Source organism: Drosophila innubila, assembly GCF_004354385.1.
Source record: "Drosophila innubila isolate TH190305 chromosome 2R unlocalized genomic scaffold, UK_Dinn_1.0 1_C_2R, whole genome shotgun sequence".
NCBI classification, from domain to species: Eukaryota; Metazoa; Arthropoda; class Insecta; order Diptera; family Drosophilidae; genus Drosophila; species Drosophila innubila.
The window spans coordinates 339,884-355,773 of record NW_022995374.1 but is presented as its reverse complement, the minus strand read 5'-3'; the positions used below and the strand labels follow the sequence as shown (position 1 = coordinate 355,773).

General features: G+C 35.8%; 1 protein-coding gene across 2 annotated transcripts; it reads right to left on the bottom strand.

Moving 5' to 3' along the window:
• Positions 1-117: 117 nt before the first annotated feature.
• LOC117783325 (integrin alpha-PS3) lies at positions 118-15,654 on the bottom strand. 2 transcript variants are annotated; one of them, XM_034620691.1, is made up of 8 exons: positions 15,446-15,654; positions 7,438-8,431; positions 7,251-7,359; positions 5,889-6,473; positions 5,694-5,823; positions 1,883-2,245; positions 889-1,771; positions 118-824 (listed from the first exon to the last, which is right to left on the bottom strand). In XM_034620691.1, the coding sequence occupies exons 1-8, from the start codon at positions 15,637-15,639 to the stop codon at positions 723-725; spliced, it is 3,360 nt and encodes a 1,119-aa protein (XP_034476582.1). In that variant the 5' UTR covers positions 15,640-15,654; the 3' UTR covers positions 118-722. The 2 variants fall into 2 exon arrangements, with proteins under 2 accessions (XP_034476582.1, XP_034476583.1); XM_034620692.1 differs by lacking the exon at positions 15,446-15,654 and adding an exon at positions 10,155-10,507.
• Positions 15,655-15,890: the final 236 nt, after the last annotated feature.

Here is a 15,890-nt window from a genome sequence, read left to right as displayed (position 1 = left end):
TAGTCTGGTGCTTGCTGTTTATTTTGTTCGCCTGTTATTTCGTCAATAGAATCATAGCTCAGGGACCGAATGAGTACCACCAAATGTCGCTCAAACAAATGCGCTCAAACGTAATGCAGTTTGTCAATTAAAAAGTCATTTATTTAATACTTTCTCATACTATATGCTATACTAGGATGAATTTTTGTGTACAATATATGTTATTGTATTGGATGTATTTAGATTTCATTTTCTTTTCACATAGTATACAAATTTCAAGTCTTTTTCGTTGCCATTTATGCTTAAAACTAAGAAAAAGCTATAAAAACAATTATTCTTATATGAAATATTTTATAAATAATTATATATAATGGCAATATGGCTTGACTTGAATACAAGTTAATCTGTACATAAATTAGTTGCAATAAAATAACAAATTACAAGGCACTAGCTCCCATCTTTATCTTTATCATTTTCAATCAAACCCACAGGTGCATTCGATGCTCTGCGGCACTAGATAATCATTTACTCCTATATTATTGTTTTTGTGTGTTTGTTTACTGTAACAAAGACATCAATCTATTGATTTTGACACTAGTCGATATATTGTTTTTGTATATACTAATGTTGTATATGATTTTCATATTTCGTATTTGGGTTTGGTATCGATTCTCTTCCAACCTCCATTTAAAATGTGATGTCGTATGTAGCTTAAATACATTATTATTATCACAATGTTGAGCTTAGTTATTGTCACTGTTAAGGTTCTCAGCCTCGGGCTCGACAGGACTCTGTTGCACCAGCTTGTCCAGCTCATCCTTCTTATGCCTCTCAAAGAATCCCAGCTGGAATTATAAAATACTATAGTTAGTAATGGACATTTCGATTATTTTCAATCGAAATACTAACCTTATACATGCCATAAGTCATGGCAGCCAACACCAATACACCAGCGAGCACGGACACAATAATAATCCAGATTGGTAAACTCTTCACCAAATGCTTGGATATAACGTTCGGATCAATTTTGCGCTTGATGTTTAACGAAGATCCTAGAGGATCGCCCTCCTTGCGCACATTGAGATCGATGAGAATGGCAAAGAACTCCCAGGGATCAATTAGGATGGCATTTATCTCATTCAGATCGACGCTATAGCGCATATTCAGATTGACTGGCTTCTCCGGCTTAAAGTTGTAGATCCGCATCACGGCACGCAGGCATATGGTCATTTGGGGATCCCTGCAGTTGAACACAATGGTCCGATTCACGGGCAACTTGCCCTTGAAGTCCTCGCTGAGTAAATCGTGAGCCTTGATATTCGAAATTCGAGCATATTGCTCTCGATTCGCGGTTAAAGCTTTAAGATCGCGTCGCTTGCGGCTCATAGAGGCAGTGGCCACGGAATCCGAGTCCAAACTCTGCCAACTTTCGTGCACATGTCCACTGGTGCTGGAATCATAGTGAGCTCCATTCTGGCTGATTAGAACCCTCTCGGTGCTGCTGCGAGTGGAGGAGACCTCAATGGTGTTCATTAAGATTTGTGTGTTGTTCTGATCCAGCAGCTCAATAGAAACCAGCTGTGAATCATAGGTTGCCTGCATGCTGAGATTGCCTACATTGATGATCGGAATGGTGGCTGTGGAGCCAGATATTTTATAGGCAACGGGAATGTGAAAGACTATCTCGAGACCATCGATTGTGCTGGGACCATTGCTCTTAATCTCATAGTTGTTGGTTATGTCCGCCGAGTTCTTATAATGCTCCAAGTCGATTTGTGCACTGGTCTGTCCACTAAATGAGCAAAACAAAATTCAGTTAGCAATGTTCTTAATCAATTCCCATTTCATTTCGCTACGTGTCTAAATAGGCTTTTAGACTTTAATGTGATTAATTGATTCTTACCCAGAGGCATCAATTTCTGTGTACTCTTTGAGAGCAATCAGGCTTTCCAGCTTGTTGTCACTGGGATTCTTCTCAGAGCCAGTACTGAACACCTCAGCACTGATGTTCAGAGCTCTTCCCGTGAGACTGCTCACATCGAAGCTTATGGTAATGCTATCCTTGTCGCCTTTACCCAGTGGTCGTCCATTATTCAGATCACAGATCATGACTGCCTCACTGACCTTGCAATTTCCAGGTGTCTGTGCAAAGTTCAGGCGATGGGAGCTAGTCACGTTGAGTTGAGGGAGGTAAGCGGATTCTCCCTGGTTGCTTACTTCATAGGTCACTCGCAGAACCTTCGCACTTCCAAGTACAAAGCTGGAGCTGTTTAGGAGCAAACAACAAATTAAGTGTGTTTTATAAAATTATCGTTCAGATTATAAGAGTTCCGACAAATGATACTAAAAATCCGAATATCTACACGAGGTAAAGTCTAGTGACGAAACAATTTCTAGCCCAAAATTTCTGATATCAATTTTGTGACGAACAAAATTCAGTTTAATCTAAAAATTTTAAATAAAAATATAAATTAAATAAAAAAAAGGCGAAAATTGGCATTGTGCACTGTGAGCAAAAAGGGTAAGCTTCTTTGTACATAAAAATTACTTTTTGCCAAATGCCAATTTTCGCTTTTTTTTATTAATTTATATTTTATTTAAAATTTTAGATTAAACTGAATTTTGTTCGTCACAAAATTGATATCAGAAATTTTGGGCTAGAAATTTACTAGACTTTACCTCGTTTCTTTGGGATATCAGAAATTTTGCAATTGCTTTTGCTTTTGACATTGTAACTTTATCATTAATGCAGGCAAATAGTAAAATATATAAATTTAGTTGTTGAACATATTTCATATTTAAACAATTTTTGTTCTTTAATTATAAAGAAAAACTAGGGGGCTCCACTCCCTGCTCGCTTTGGTCGCGTTGCTACAGCCGAGCATACTCTACTGTCGGAGACCCCGTACTTACTATGAAAAAATAAGTTTTTCATACTAATACTCGGATTTCGCCCGATTGGTCCTATGACAGCTATATGATATAGTGGTTCGATTAGAACCAACTTTGGTCAGGATATACAAGTCTAACTTAAATGCATATTCTATTAGTTTGATTACGATATTTCGTAAAACAAAAAAGTTTTTCATACTAAGACTTAATATTGGACCGATCGGTCCTATGACAGCTATATGATATAGTGGTCCGATTTGAACTAACTTTGGTCCGGATATATAAAACCAAGTTAAATGCATATTGTATTAGTTTGGTTAAGATTTCTCATAAAACAATAAAGTTTTTTCGTACTAAAACCTAATTTTGACCCGATCGGTTCTATGTCAGCTATATGATATAGTGGTCTGATTTAAACCAACTTTTGTCAGGATATATAAAACCAAGTTAAATGCATATTGTATTTGTTTGGTTGAGATATCTCATAAAACTAAAAAGTTTTTCGTACTAAAACGTGATTTTCGACCGATAGAAAAATGTATTTATTCACTTAACAGATAATATCTTCCAAACCCCTCATATGTTTCATATACCAAAAAACGCGAAATTGTACGTATTACAGCACATTTAAATTTAACAGAAATCGTTAGAGCCGTTTTGTCAGAAATCGCCAAATGTAAGCTAAAAAACTTTATTTCACCTGTAAAATGTTACCTGAGTGCTTTAGAACTTGAACCTGTTTCTACGTCCGTCTGCGTGCTGTGGAAAATATTTCATGAATAAAATTCCTTGCTCATTCGTCGCGTATTTTGATAAGCTTACAGCTCCGAGCTCTGCACCGATGTCGGTTCCTAAGACCACAGTCAAGACTTCAGTCCTAAGTCAGCCTTGATGACGATGGTCCAATGCAGCGCCGGCTTTATCGACGTTGCGCTTGGAGGCTTTTTGGCATTTATCACCAGAACTTTACCCCTCACTTAACCCATTCCCAGCTGAGGTCCCAATTTCAATTTCAGCTCCAACCCAAGCTATAACTCCAGCTACAGCAGAGTGTTGTGCGTGTTTTCTTAATGGTTTTCTGGCTAATGTCTGGACGCTGTTGTGGGTCCCAAAGGGCTACAATTGATTTTGAATTATATGCCCACACTTGGCTGCCCATTCAGACTCTGAATTTTGACTGGAAAGTTATCAAGCCGCAGAATCTACACTCAATAGGGAATATGTAATAGTTTTTAGCATTTTCTGCATTTATTAAAATGCTCAATTATTAATCAGAACAGATGTTTAATATGAAATGTTTGAATATTCGCCGAAAAATTAAGTATAAAAATTAATGGAACCACAATTTGATAAGAGCAACCCATAAAAATACTTATTCTCGATCAAATATACGGGTCAAACCTCTTTCCGATAAGTAAAGTTTTCTATGAAAAATATTTGTTTATTTCCATTCAAGTTAAGCGCACTTTGAACTGTTATTATTAGGAATATATGGTGTTTAAAAAATAAGTGAATATTTAATAATTGTTGTCAATGATCTTAATATGAATATTGAAAAAATACGATTCGATCGACTGTCATTTTATAACTTACTAAAGGGCTCCGCCTCCTGCTCGCTTCGCTCGCCAATACGCGGCTCGTTAGTTATTATATATATTATGAATTAATAAATATTAAATAATTTGTAGAGCATTTCTATGACAGCTATATGATATAGTGGTCTGATTTAAACCAACTTTTGTCAGGATATATAAAACCAAGTTATGCATTTTGTATCAGTTTGGTTGAGATATCTCATAAAACCAAAAAGTTTTTCGTACTAAAACGTGATTTTCGACCGATAGAAAAATGTATTTATTCACTTAACAGATAATATCTTCCAAACCCCTCAACCAAAATTTATGCTTCATATACCAAAAAACGCGAACGTATTACAACATATTAAAATTTAACAGAAATCGTTAGAGCCATTTTGTCAGAAATCGCCAAAACGTAAGCTAAAAAACTTTATTTCACATGTAAAATGTTAACTGAGTGCTTTAGAAAAAACGTTTAAAGGTAAGCATAAAAGCCCGTAATCACACCTTTCCAATGATATATAGAACATATCGGTAGCTTTTATGGTTTGGAAACTGTTGAGGTTCAATTATAGCGGGATTTAGCGTTTTCCCGCTAAACTAGCGGTTTTTTCAAAAATCGTAGAACAAACATTTCTAGATTTTCGAAAAGGAATAAATCCCCATCATTACATTTAAGCTTCTTTAGCGCTTTGATGCAAACAGACAAACAGACAAACAAACTGACTTTTCATTTCATTTTGAGAAGTCCACTAAAATTTTCAACTTTATTTATCTTTTGAACCAGTTATGGGACTTGGGTGATTGAGGTATCAATCGACGCGTATTTTTAAGTAGAATTTAAAAAAAAATAAAAAATTTTACCAAAAGGCTCCAACAGCCCCATTAGCTGCAATCATCTAAATTTTTCCCCTCCCACTTACACCCCCGTATCTCATGACCCAAGTTGGTTAGAAAAAGTTTTAGTACGCCATTTTGTAAGTAAGGACTAAACCTTTCGATCGGTATATAACTCGATTTGATCGGACAGTCGCATCAAATTTTCCAACTTAGCTGTATATATAGTTAGTCGCCTTTCGCACCCTTCGTGCTGCTTTCGTCACTAACGCGAACTGCCGTCCGCAGTGATTAATATTTTAAAAAATATTTTATGAACTCTGAATTTACTTCTTTCATTATTGTACATTGAATGTTTATCTAATTTATTGTCTAATTCTTACAAATTATTTGAGTTTATTTACTAACCTTAGATCCTTTGCCGTCAACTTCAGATCGGCAATACAAATGTCAGTAGCACAGCCCGTGCTGAAAATGATTTTCTCAGTGTAAACTTTGGCATCCTCTGGATCCACAGCTACACACGTCTCACAGAACTCTAAAGTATAGGATGAACATTAAAAGAATGGTATTGATCCCCTCCTTTAGACGCCAATGAATTACCTTCGGAGTCGGGCACCTTTTTGGTCAGGTCGAAGTGCATCTCGAGCTCGATGGGTTGGAATATGTCCTTCTCGCTGTAGCGCACCTCACAGTCGAAGACCCGACATTGTTGTGTTGTTCCCGCCGTGGCATTGAAGCTCAGCTCGTGGGACTGCGACTGCGAGAACTTGGCCCGCTTCAGCTTGGCATCGATCACGATCCTCATGGCCATCTCCTGTTGCTGGGCAGAGGCCGCTTTGGATGTGGTTGTAAGTCCATAGCAAGCAGTGATCTGCACCCGATTCTGCTCGGGTTTTATCTCCCGATTCTGGGATCTGACGCTGGCCTGTAGCCTGACCACGGGATAGGCGCGGTATAGGAACAATGCCTCTGCATTGGGCGCCCCAATTGCAAAGTCATTGAACCCGTTCGCATCGATGTCGGAGCCACGCGACAATCCATGTCCAAACATGTGAGTGCCGTACTTGGAGGCCTGTTTCTGGGGCGAGTCCAGCCGCTGACTGTACTGATCCCGCAGTCCCTGCTCCCCTCCCAGGTAAATAAACACGGAGCCATTGCCCGCGAATGGAGCCCCGACAGCAATATCTGTAAAATCAATCAATTTGTTAAACATTGAAATCAAAGTTTATCATAAATAAAAGATATCCATTAATACAGTATGTCAATAAAACATTACAAAATATCTTTATGTGTATAAAACTCTTAGTCCTCATAAACTCACTTATTATATATACGTGTATTGTATGTGAGAATGCATTTCAGTCCATTGATTTCCTCCGATATTAAATACATAAGTATATTATCTTTGAGAATAAAATAAAAACCAAAATGGGCACACCCTACAAGGGAAAATTCTTTATCGCCAGCTCATAGGAAACTAGTAAAACAGAGTTGCTCGACTGCCAGTTACTCAGTGCTTGTAAGCTTTCAAAAATTCGGTTTAATCATCAAAGAGGAATTAAAATTAAAATAATATTTTAAATAAGTAACAAAAATATAACAGAAATTGATACAAAATAAAAATAGTGCTCGGAAAACAATTTAATAAGTCATTATAAATTTAACCAATTTTTATGGTATTTATCGATGCTAAAATATAATAATTTCCCAATCGAATCTTGGTGTATTTTAATCATACTTTTCATTCTTAGTAGAATTTTTAAGGGTACCAGCAACCTATCAACAACTGAATTTTTTTCCGAAATCCCGTGTTTTTTAATTCTTTGTAGGTTCGATTTGATAAACTACAAAAATAAACTAAATTAGAAAAAAAACCGCAGGCAGTAAGAATTACATGACAGGGAATTGAACACAGTTATTTTTGTAGCTGAGGTTCTATATAGTATATCGTATGTCACTCACCGTTGTAGCCGTCGTGATTAATGTCGCCCAGTCGGGAGAGTGTAGTGCCGAAACGTGCCTTGGCGGTAACTGGCAACGGACAGCGGATCACCTTGGACTCGAAGTTGAACTGCAATTCGAAGATACCACATAATTAGTCACTACAACAGACAATGACTGTCTTCCAGTTGTTCCAGTTGTTACTCACCCATCCCTTGTTGAGGAACACATAAATTGCGCCATTATCGTGCGATTCTTCGAAAGAATGCTGAGGTGCTGATATTATGACATCGGTGAGTCCATCCCCATTGAGATCCTCGGCCAGAACCGCATAGCCAAAGTATTCGCCAAACTGTTCTCCGCGGAATACGTGAATTTTCTCAATGGTATTGCCCTTATAATCGTAGATATAACCTTCACCGGACTGCTCATTAGCCTGTGGTGCAGTGCCCACATACAGGAGACGCTTCAGATCCTGGCTGTCAAAGTAACCCGAGCCGACGGAGTAGCCGAAGTACGAGTCGTCCGACTGGTTAAAAGAGGCCGGATTGGGTATATCCACCTTGTAAGTGACTTCGGGTGAGTAGTCGATGTAATCACCGCCTGCTCTTTTCTTTTTCTCTCGAAGTTGACTGCTAGTGTCCCGACGACTCGCTGAAGGATCGTCCACCCGGGATTCCTTACGGTAGCGTATGACGGAACCACGCCAGGTGTGAATACCGGGTGCTCCAATCAGGAACTGCTCATTGTCGTCTGAGACATGAGCACTCAGTCCCTGCTCAGCCAGTATATAGTAGTAGTATCTGTGATCGTTTTCCTCCTTCACCTGGTCCGATTTGAGTCGCAGCGGCGATATCTTTGTTATATTCTGCGGCTGCTCGCCAAGTGTATCGGCCACCCAGTAACATATGCCATGCATATGGTAATCTTTCGATGAGGGCGCTATAAATCGGGGCGCACAGACGAGAAGCTTGTCCGTGTCCTTAGTACCGCCATCCATCGATCCCCCCAGCCACTGATAATCCCTTCGCTCCGAGTCCCATGTGTACTCACTCCGCTCATTGTTCCGATTGCCATGCCTATCGAAAACATATGGACTGCAGGTGCCGTTCAACAACGAACACTTGTAGATCGCCCCCGTCTCATTCACATTACTCTGGGCCTCCAACGTGGACTGTGCCTGAGGAGCACCCACTATAACACTAAAACACAAGAGACACAGAGAGAAATATCATTAGTTAAGTAAGAAAACAACTTAAAAAACATAAATTGTATCTATAAACTCGTATAACATCTCATATTATAGTCAATGAGCGACTTGCAGGTCGATCTTTCCAAAAAGCCGCCTTATTGGCACAATCAAATCTTCTCAGCTACGTTGTGCAAAAATTTCAGCTTTCTAGGTCTTACGGCTTGGTCTTTACAACTCACAATAATACGTCAGTCAGTGAGTCAGGACAAAGAGATTTTTATATATAGACTCGGGAAGCCTTTATAATTATATTAACTTAAAAAAAATAAATATTTAAAAAAAGAAATGTTATAAATAAAATATAATATAATTGAGTGGAGTAGACATTCTGACTTTGAACCACAACCCAATTGACACGCATTAGTCAGTCAATCAGTCAGTCAGTCATACAATAACAATAAAAGCAATTGTGAATGCATCATCAAACAATCGATTCAGTTATAAAAATTAGTCGACTCTTCCTCCTAAGTTTCAGTTGACGGTGCTCTCAAACCTCATAACTCAGTTTGTTTGTCGAGTGTTTTTAGATCGGTGAGCAACCAGATAAAGACATTATCTCAGAGCATACCTGGCGAGTACTTGATAAACAACAAAGTCGCAACAACTGTTGTATTATCGCTGCTTCACGTATTATTTTAAAATGGGTGAAAGAAAACACCAATTATAAGAATTTAACGATATACTTATATAAAATGTTCTTATTCTATTTAAGAACTATCCAATATAAATACTCATTATAAGCCTGAAGGGTTAACAATCCAATATAAATACAATACAATTCAATATTATTTTTGTTGTATTAATTTCCTCTGTATTCGATTTCCCATCTGGACTTTTGCCATTTTGCAATAATGACAGACCGCTTCACACACACACTCACACACACACACACACACAGTGTCACATTACGGTAATCTTATCATAGAAAATCGACTGAAAACGAAGCTGATAAAAAATTGGCATTGACTAACTTTTAACTAGAAATACGGGCTGCAGAAGTCGAATATGTCTCTTCCAACAATACCTAAATGTAAATATATATATGTAGGTTTTACATATATATGTACTTATGTTATGTATATATGTGCAATATTGAAATGCTCAAATATTTGCATAGCTTCAGCTTCGAGTATAAACGAGTGTATGTGAGTGTATTCACATCTACCATATATGTATTCAAATGTTAGTGAATGCCACTGTCAATGTTAAGATTTGCACGTTCAATTTTTATTTTAAATTTTAAGTAAAAAAATTTAAAAATTATTTTTAATTTTATTTTATAAACTGGAATGTAATTATTATTTTATTATTTTGTCGGCTTAATTTATTTTAAATATAAGTCTGCCACTTTCACTTCACCTCTTGTCTTTAAACAATTGCTAATTTCATTTTTCCAGTGTATTTGCATTCATTAATTTATTTATTTTATTACGCTTCTTTTACATGAACAAATATGTGGAGAGTGGGGGGAGGTCGATCTACACTTCGTTTTGAATGAATCATCATCACATGGAGCTTATGTCTCACAACTCCACACAAATACACTCTCACGCACACACACATGTAACCTGTTTGCTCTAGCAGACAAAGAGGGCGGATGAGGAGGAGGAGGAGGAGGAGGGGGAGCTGTGAGAGTCAAAGTCTGATCTTGGATCTTTTTGAACGGCACTTACCCGTTGGGTCTCAAGCTGATGCTATAACCGAAATATGACGCACGCACTTTCGGCATCACTGTCACAAATTGTGGATCTCTGATCTCCCGATTTGGGCGGGGAGACAAATTGTAAGCGCTGACATAAGACAGGCAAAAACAGAGCAGAATCAGAGACTTCATCTCTGTAAATGTCAAATATCCCATTATTATGTATTTAATAAACGGGTTTATGTTGTAGCTGCTGTCAAGTTTCGATTAGATATCTATTTATTATTATCACAACTGCCACACACGCACACACGCATACACACGCACAATGTGTGTCCGCAACACAGCCGTTTCGAACGAATGTCTAAGCACAACTAAAATCTGACTGAGTTACGCGGCCTCCCACAACTCACAGATAGCTTTTTACACTCCTACTCTCTTTCTCTCTCGCATTATTCCTGCTCTCAGCGTGTGAGCAGTCGACTCACGTTTCAACTCATACTACTTAAAATATAACTGAGTTACACACACAGGTAGCTGTGGAGCGTGTGCTCTCTTTCTCTCTCTCTCACCTGTTTCACTCAGAGCGCACTTAAAGCGTTAGCAGCTTACTCACTTTACCGTTGCTTAACGTATTGGAAGTGGAATGTAATATGAAAAGCTCTGATCAGGGTTTTTGTTTTAATGCTGCTTGAGAGTCTTAGCCTTTCAGTGCAAACTGTGGTTTGAGTTAAATGGCAAATACATTGACTATAAGAACAACAACAGGGAAATAAAAATAAACTGCTTGTTTTTATGCAACAACAACTAGTCGAATGTAACTGATAACAAAAAATATGGGAAACAAAAACAAAACTGGTTAATCAGCTTTGTGGTGTGTGAATTAATTCAATTATTTACATCGCTAGGTTTGTTTTTATTTAAATCATGATTTCTTTTAATTTAATAAATTAATTTAATTGCCAATTACTTAAAAATAAGATATACTGATAAGATGAATTTAGTACTAGTTTAAGCATCTGATGTTTTTGCTGAGTCAACAGCGGGATGAGTCACGATTTGCATCCCTGAGATGCCGGTTTACCGGTTTAGATCTGGCCAAAACCGCTACCAATTTACTGTGGTATCTTACGCTTTATAAATAAACAAACGTAATTAAATTGTCAGCATTTTGTGTCCATTTAACATATAACAAGCAATTGTCAGTCAGCTACCAACAAAAGCTTAACATTTATGCAAAACTAAACAAATACAAATAAAACAACAATTAATCGTATTTGTTATTACTTAGAAAATAAGACACATAATTATATACAGGTGCGTACAAATATGTGCTCATGTGAGTGTGTGTGTGTGAGAACTGGCCAAGTTCAACTTTGAGTATTTCCCAAAAAACAACTTAATAAAAGCAGCGCATACTCGAGTGACAGAGGGAGAGAGAGAGGGAGGGAGAGAGGGAGAGTGACTCACTCACAGGGCATGTAATGTGTCACCCAGATATAAAATACAAGATGCACGTTAAAAGGGAAGCCGTGATTACATACACTGTTAGACATTTGCATAGGATCATTGCAGAAACTTAAGCTTAAAACTTATTATTTAAATTGTGATAATTTGCAACAAATACAAAATGATAGCTCACGCAAAACCTAAAGAGTTATATAGTTTTTAATCGCAATATATGTACATACTCATATTATAATTCTTTTAAACAAAACTTTAAGTTATATATATTATATTTTAATCTAAGAATAATTTTAATACATATTTGATTATTTTTGTATGGTGAAAGACCGCAAGAAATATTATATAAAATTTATATAAATAAAAATAAGTTAAATTGTAATTCGGCACTGCGCAAAAAGTCATTTTTATGTACAAAGAAGCTCACTTTTTTGCGCACAGTGCACAATGCCAATTTTCGTTTTTTTATTTTATTAATTTATATTATTATTTAAAATTTTTATATTTAACTGAATTTTGTTCGTCACTTTATTGGATATCTGAAATTTTGGGGCTAGAAATTGCTTAAGCCACTAGACTTTCGCCTCGTGTAGAGGTTTTTTTGTGGTATGTATGTACTTGAATAACATATTTTTAATATATTTGTATACATTTTTTCCAATAGAAAAAATGTACATTTTTGATGTTGTAAAAACATTTTCTGAGGCAAGTAAGGATAAAAGCGTAAAAGGGTATTATGGGGGCAGTAAGTATGTTATTTGTGTGGTCTTCAAAAGCTAAAGAACTTAACATTGGTATTGGGTATATGTACAATTTATATATATGTCTATGGTATATATGTACATAAATGTCTGCGTTTCTGACTGGCGCTTTGTTTGATTTCAGGGGATTGGGAAAATGGGAAATGTAAACGGTTTGTGTGGACATGTAAGCGAACAATAACAAAGAAGAAGAGCGTCGAAATCCACACAAAGTTTCTTTCTTTCTTTCGCGCTGTGATTGCTGCCATATCCATCATCAACAGCAGCAACAACAACAATAACAAAAGCTACTTGCGGTCAACAAACGCTTAAGAACAAAAGCAGCCGCTGCATTTTTTGGTGCTCTTTTATACCCGTTACTGAAAAAAAAGTAAAAGGGCATATTGTGTTCGTTAAAATGTATGTAACTGGAAGAACGAGGCATCTCACTCCCATTTCCGTCACCGCAAATCACGAAAAACCACCACACCCACTGTTTTTAAGTCTGTCATTAACGTTATCTATTAATATAGTATTATAGTAGAACGGCAGTAGTAGCTAACCAATGTCATTAAAAATTAAGACAATACAAGCACCGAAAAGTATGAAGTAGTTTTTGTTAGATAGTAATTTTTATAAAGCACTTTCATATATATTTAAATAAATAACGGGTATTCTATGTTCGGGACCTCGACTATAGCCTTTGTTTTGAATTTAAGTTTAACGCCCAAGAAAAAAAATGAAGGCGTCTAAATATATTTTTACGGTTTCAACTCATCCATCCGTTTGTCTGTCCGTCCGTTTGTCCGTCCGTCCAATTAGTGGTGTCGTTGGGGGCGCTTGCAGTAAAGTAAAGTGTACTTATGCATAATAATGTGCAGCTGTTGCTCTTGTTGTTGTTGTTGCAGTTGCAAGAAGACGACACCAACAATCAACAACCAACAACAGAGTCAACATGTTGCGCAATGCTTTTTCTGATTATTTTACAATTTGATATTTGTGCAACTGAAATGAATCATAAATATTCACAGGCCCCAAAATGAAGACAGTATTTAAATTTGGAACAAATGTCTATTAAGTAGTAAAATGTAATTGCTTAATAAAATTTATATTCTTTATATATTCTTTCCTTTTTCTAATGAGTTAATGTAATGAAATAAAGATATTCCTCATACTCCAATCTAAAATTTTAGAACATTAGTGTATTTAAAATTATTTTGATGCATATAATTAGAATGAGGAAGCTACTTACTATTACTCGGTGCCCACTTTTTTTTACTAACTAACTTCAATTGATGCGAAATAAATTACAGGTTGTCGTGATTTTACGCGTAATTTCCGTAAATAATTAGGCGTACTCGAATTTAATTTCAGGGAGCAGTGAAACGAGGCTAATAACAATAAAAATAAAAATAAAAACAAGAAATAATAGCTGTGAATACACAGACAATTAAATACCCTTTTGAATTGTGTCGATTTCAACTATTTATTTTTGGTTTTTAGTTAGACATTATAGTAAAAAAAGATAATTTAAGAATACACAATTTTAAGAAAATTCGAATATTTAACCTATTTAAAGAAGACAAGTAGTCAAAAAAATAAAACTTTGAAAAATAATGTTAGTAGTTAACTTGTTTTAATTCAGAAATTCCGGAGGTCAACTTCCTTGGACAGAATGTTCCATTTAAGCACAAGTCACGTACAAAGCTTATGAAATAAACTGGAGACACATTTTTAATTTATGTAAATAAAACTAAAAGACATTCCCAAAACCAAGAGATCATAATAAGATCTCCAATGGAATAAATGTGGAGTCCACATAACAGAATATAGGCATATAAAAGTAAAGATTTTTATCGAAGAAAATACACTTTTACATCTTTAATAAAGGTATAGCAAAGTTAGAAAAAGCTAAGAAAGTGTTGATTTGTATTATTCTTTTAGAAAATTGACCAAGTTTTCTTTCCCTATAGAGTCTCTTTCTTTTTGTACACTTTAAAACTTGATTTCTTTTGATTTGCGGCTTTAGATGCGTGTGATGTCATTTTTGGACCCAAATTCTAAGCCAAAGTGGATGCCAGATCTACGTAAAAGTATGTTTATAGTATATACAAGTGTGTGTACATATGTATCTCCATTTTAAATGTGGGTCGCTTCGAAGATAGAGATAAAGAGAGAGAGAGAGAGTTTGTCAATTGCCGGTGGTACAAAAAAAGATCCGAGATCTGTTGCAATTGAAATTGATAGCAATTGTAGTTGAAGTTTGTTATTTTTAGAAATTTGTTGTTGGTTTTTTCGAGTGGTTAAAAAATGCTTAACTATTTGATATATTTCTTTCTTTTTGTTTTGTTTTAAGAGTTGTATTATTTGTGCAACTGTTAAGTTGAAATTGATGACTGCCAAACGAGTTTTGTTGGCACTGTAAGTGAACCCATTTGCGGTTGCTGACAAACTATCAAACTATTTGACAACACATTATGGTTTAAACAAAAAAAAAAAAAAGCAAGCTAGTCAATGTGTTAAGTGTAGAAAGACTCACATGCTAATTGGCTCAAATTAAATTTGTGCTCTTTTTTTTGTGAGCTGAAGAAACTTCTTTGATTGCTCAATTGAAGGGGCCAAATAAAGCAGTAAAACCACAGCTGCAAAAATTGAGAATTATGTATATAACAGTGGGTCTGATAATACTGCTCCTCAATTGTAACGCCTGCAAAAACTGAAAGGGATTTCTTGTCTTTCAATATGTCAATATTTTAACTACGTTTATTTAATTTATTTTCTAACAAATTTACTGAAAATTTGTGACATTTAAATATTTGTAGAAGGCGACTACAAATATGACTTTCGCACACACAAAAAAACATACACAGAGAGAGGATAAAAATAAACTAAAATAAAATTTTTTGTGACTGCAATTGCGATTTCAATTAAAAAATTCAATATTTGCAACTAGATTTCCTTATCTCGAATATACCGACATATAGACACATTTTTTTTCTATTTTCTATTTTGATATTAAACTCCGTACAAAACTTAAATTTACATCACAATTTTTAAGTAAAAAATACTTGCTTTTTCGCGAAGTGTATGTATAGGGGAAGGGGGGTTAAACACTCACCTGGTCTCCCGCATTACCAATGTGTATCCAAAGTAGGAGCTGCGCATTTGGGGCAAGTTAAATTCGAGATTTTGTGGCGCGCGAATTTCAAAATTCGCTCGTGGCGAGAAATTGAAAGCTTTCACAAAATTGTGTTGAAGTTGAAGTTGCAACAACAACAACGACGTCAGCAGCGAACTGAGCAAGCGGCACATTTTATTATTGTTGTTATTGTTATTTGCCGGCTAAAAATTCAATTTGAATTAAAAGACATGGAATTTAATTTGCGCATGCGTAATTTCACTTGAAATAAATTGAATTTGTTTAAAGTGTATGTGAATAAGGCTTTATTAAGCCAATAAATCACAATTAAAACGAGCACAGAATTATTTATGATAAATTGAATGTAATTGATGATTTAACACGCATTTTTGCAGTTGTCTTGTTTTTTATGCTCTTGTAATGA

What these genes read in the sequence shown, in the direction of transcription:
- LOC117783325 (XM_034620691.1), bottom strand. Translation starts at nt 15,639, where the DNA reads ATGTGCCGCTTGCTCAGTTCGCTGCTGACGTCGTTGTTGTTGTTGCAA. An exon ending in TTGGTAATGCGGGAGACCAG is followed by an intron (nt 8,432 to 15,445) that starts GTGAGTGTTTAA and finishes CTTGTGTTTTAG; the next exon opens with TGTTATAGTGGGTGCTCCTC. An exon ending in TGTTCCTCAACAAGGGATGG is followed by an intron (nt 7,360 to 7,437) that starts GTGAGTAACAAC and finishes TTCGAATTGCAG; the next exon opens with TTCAACTTCGAGTCCAAGGT.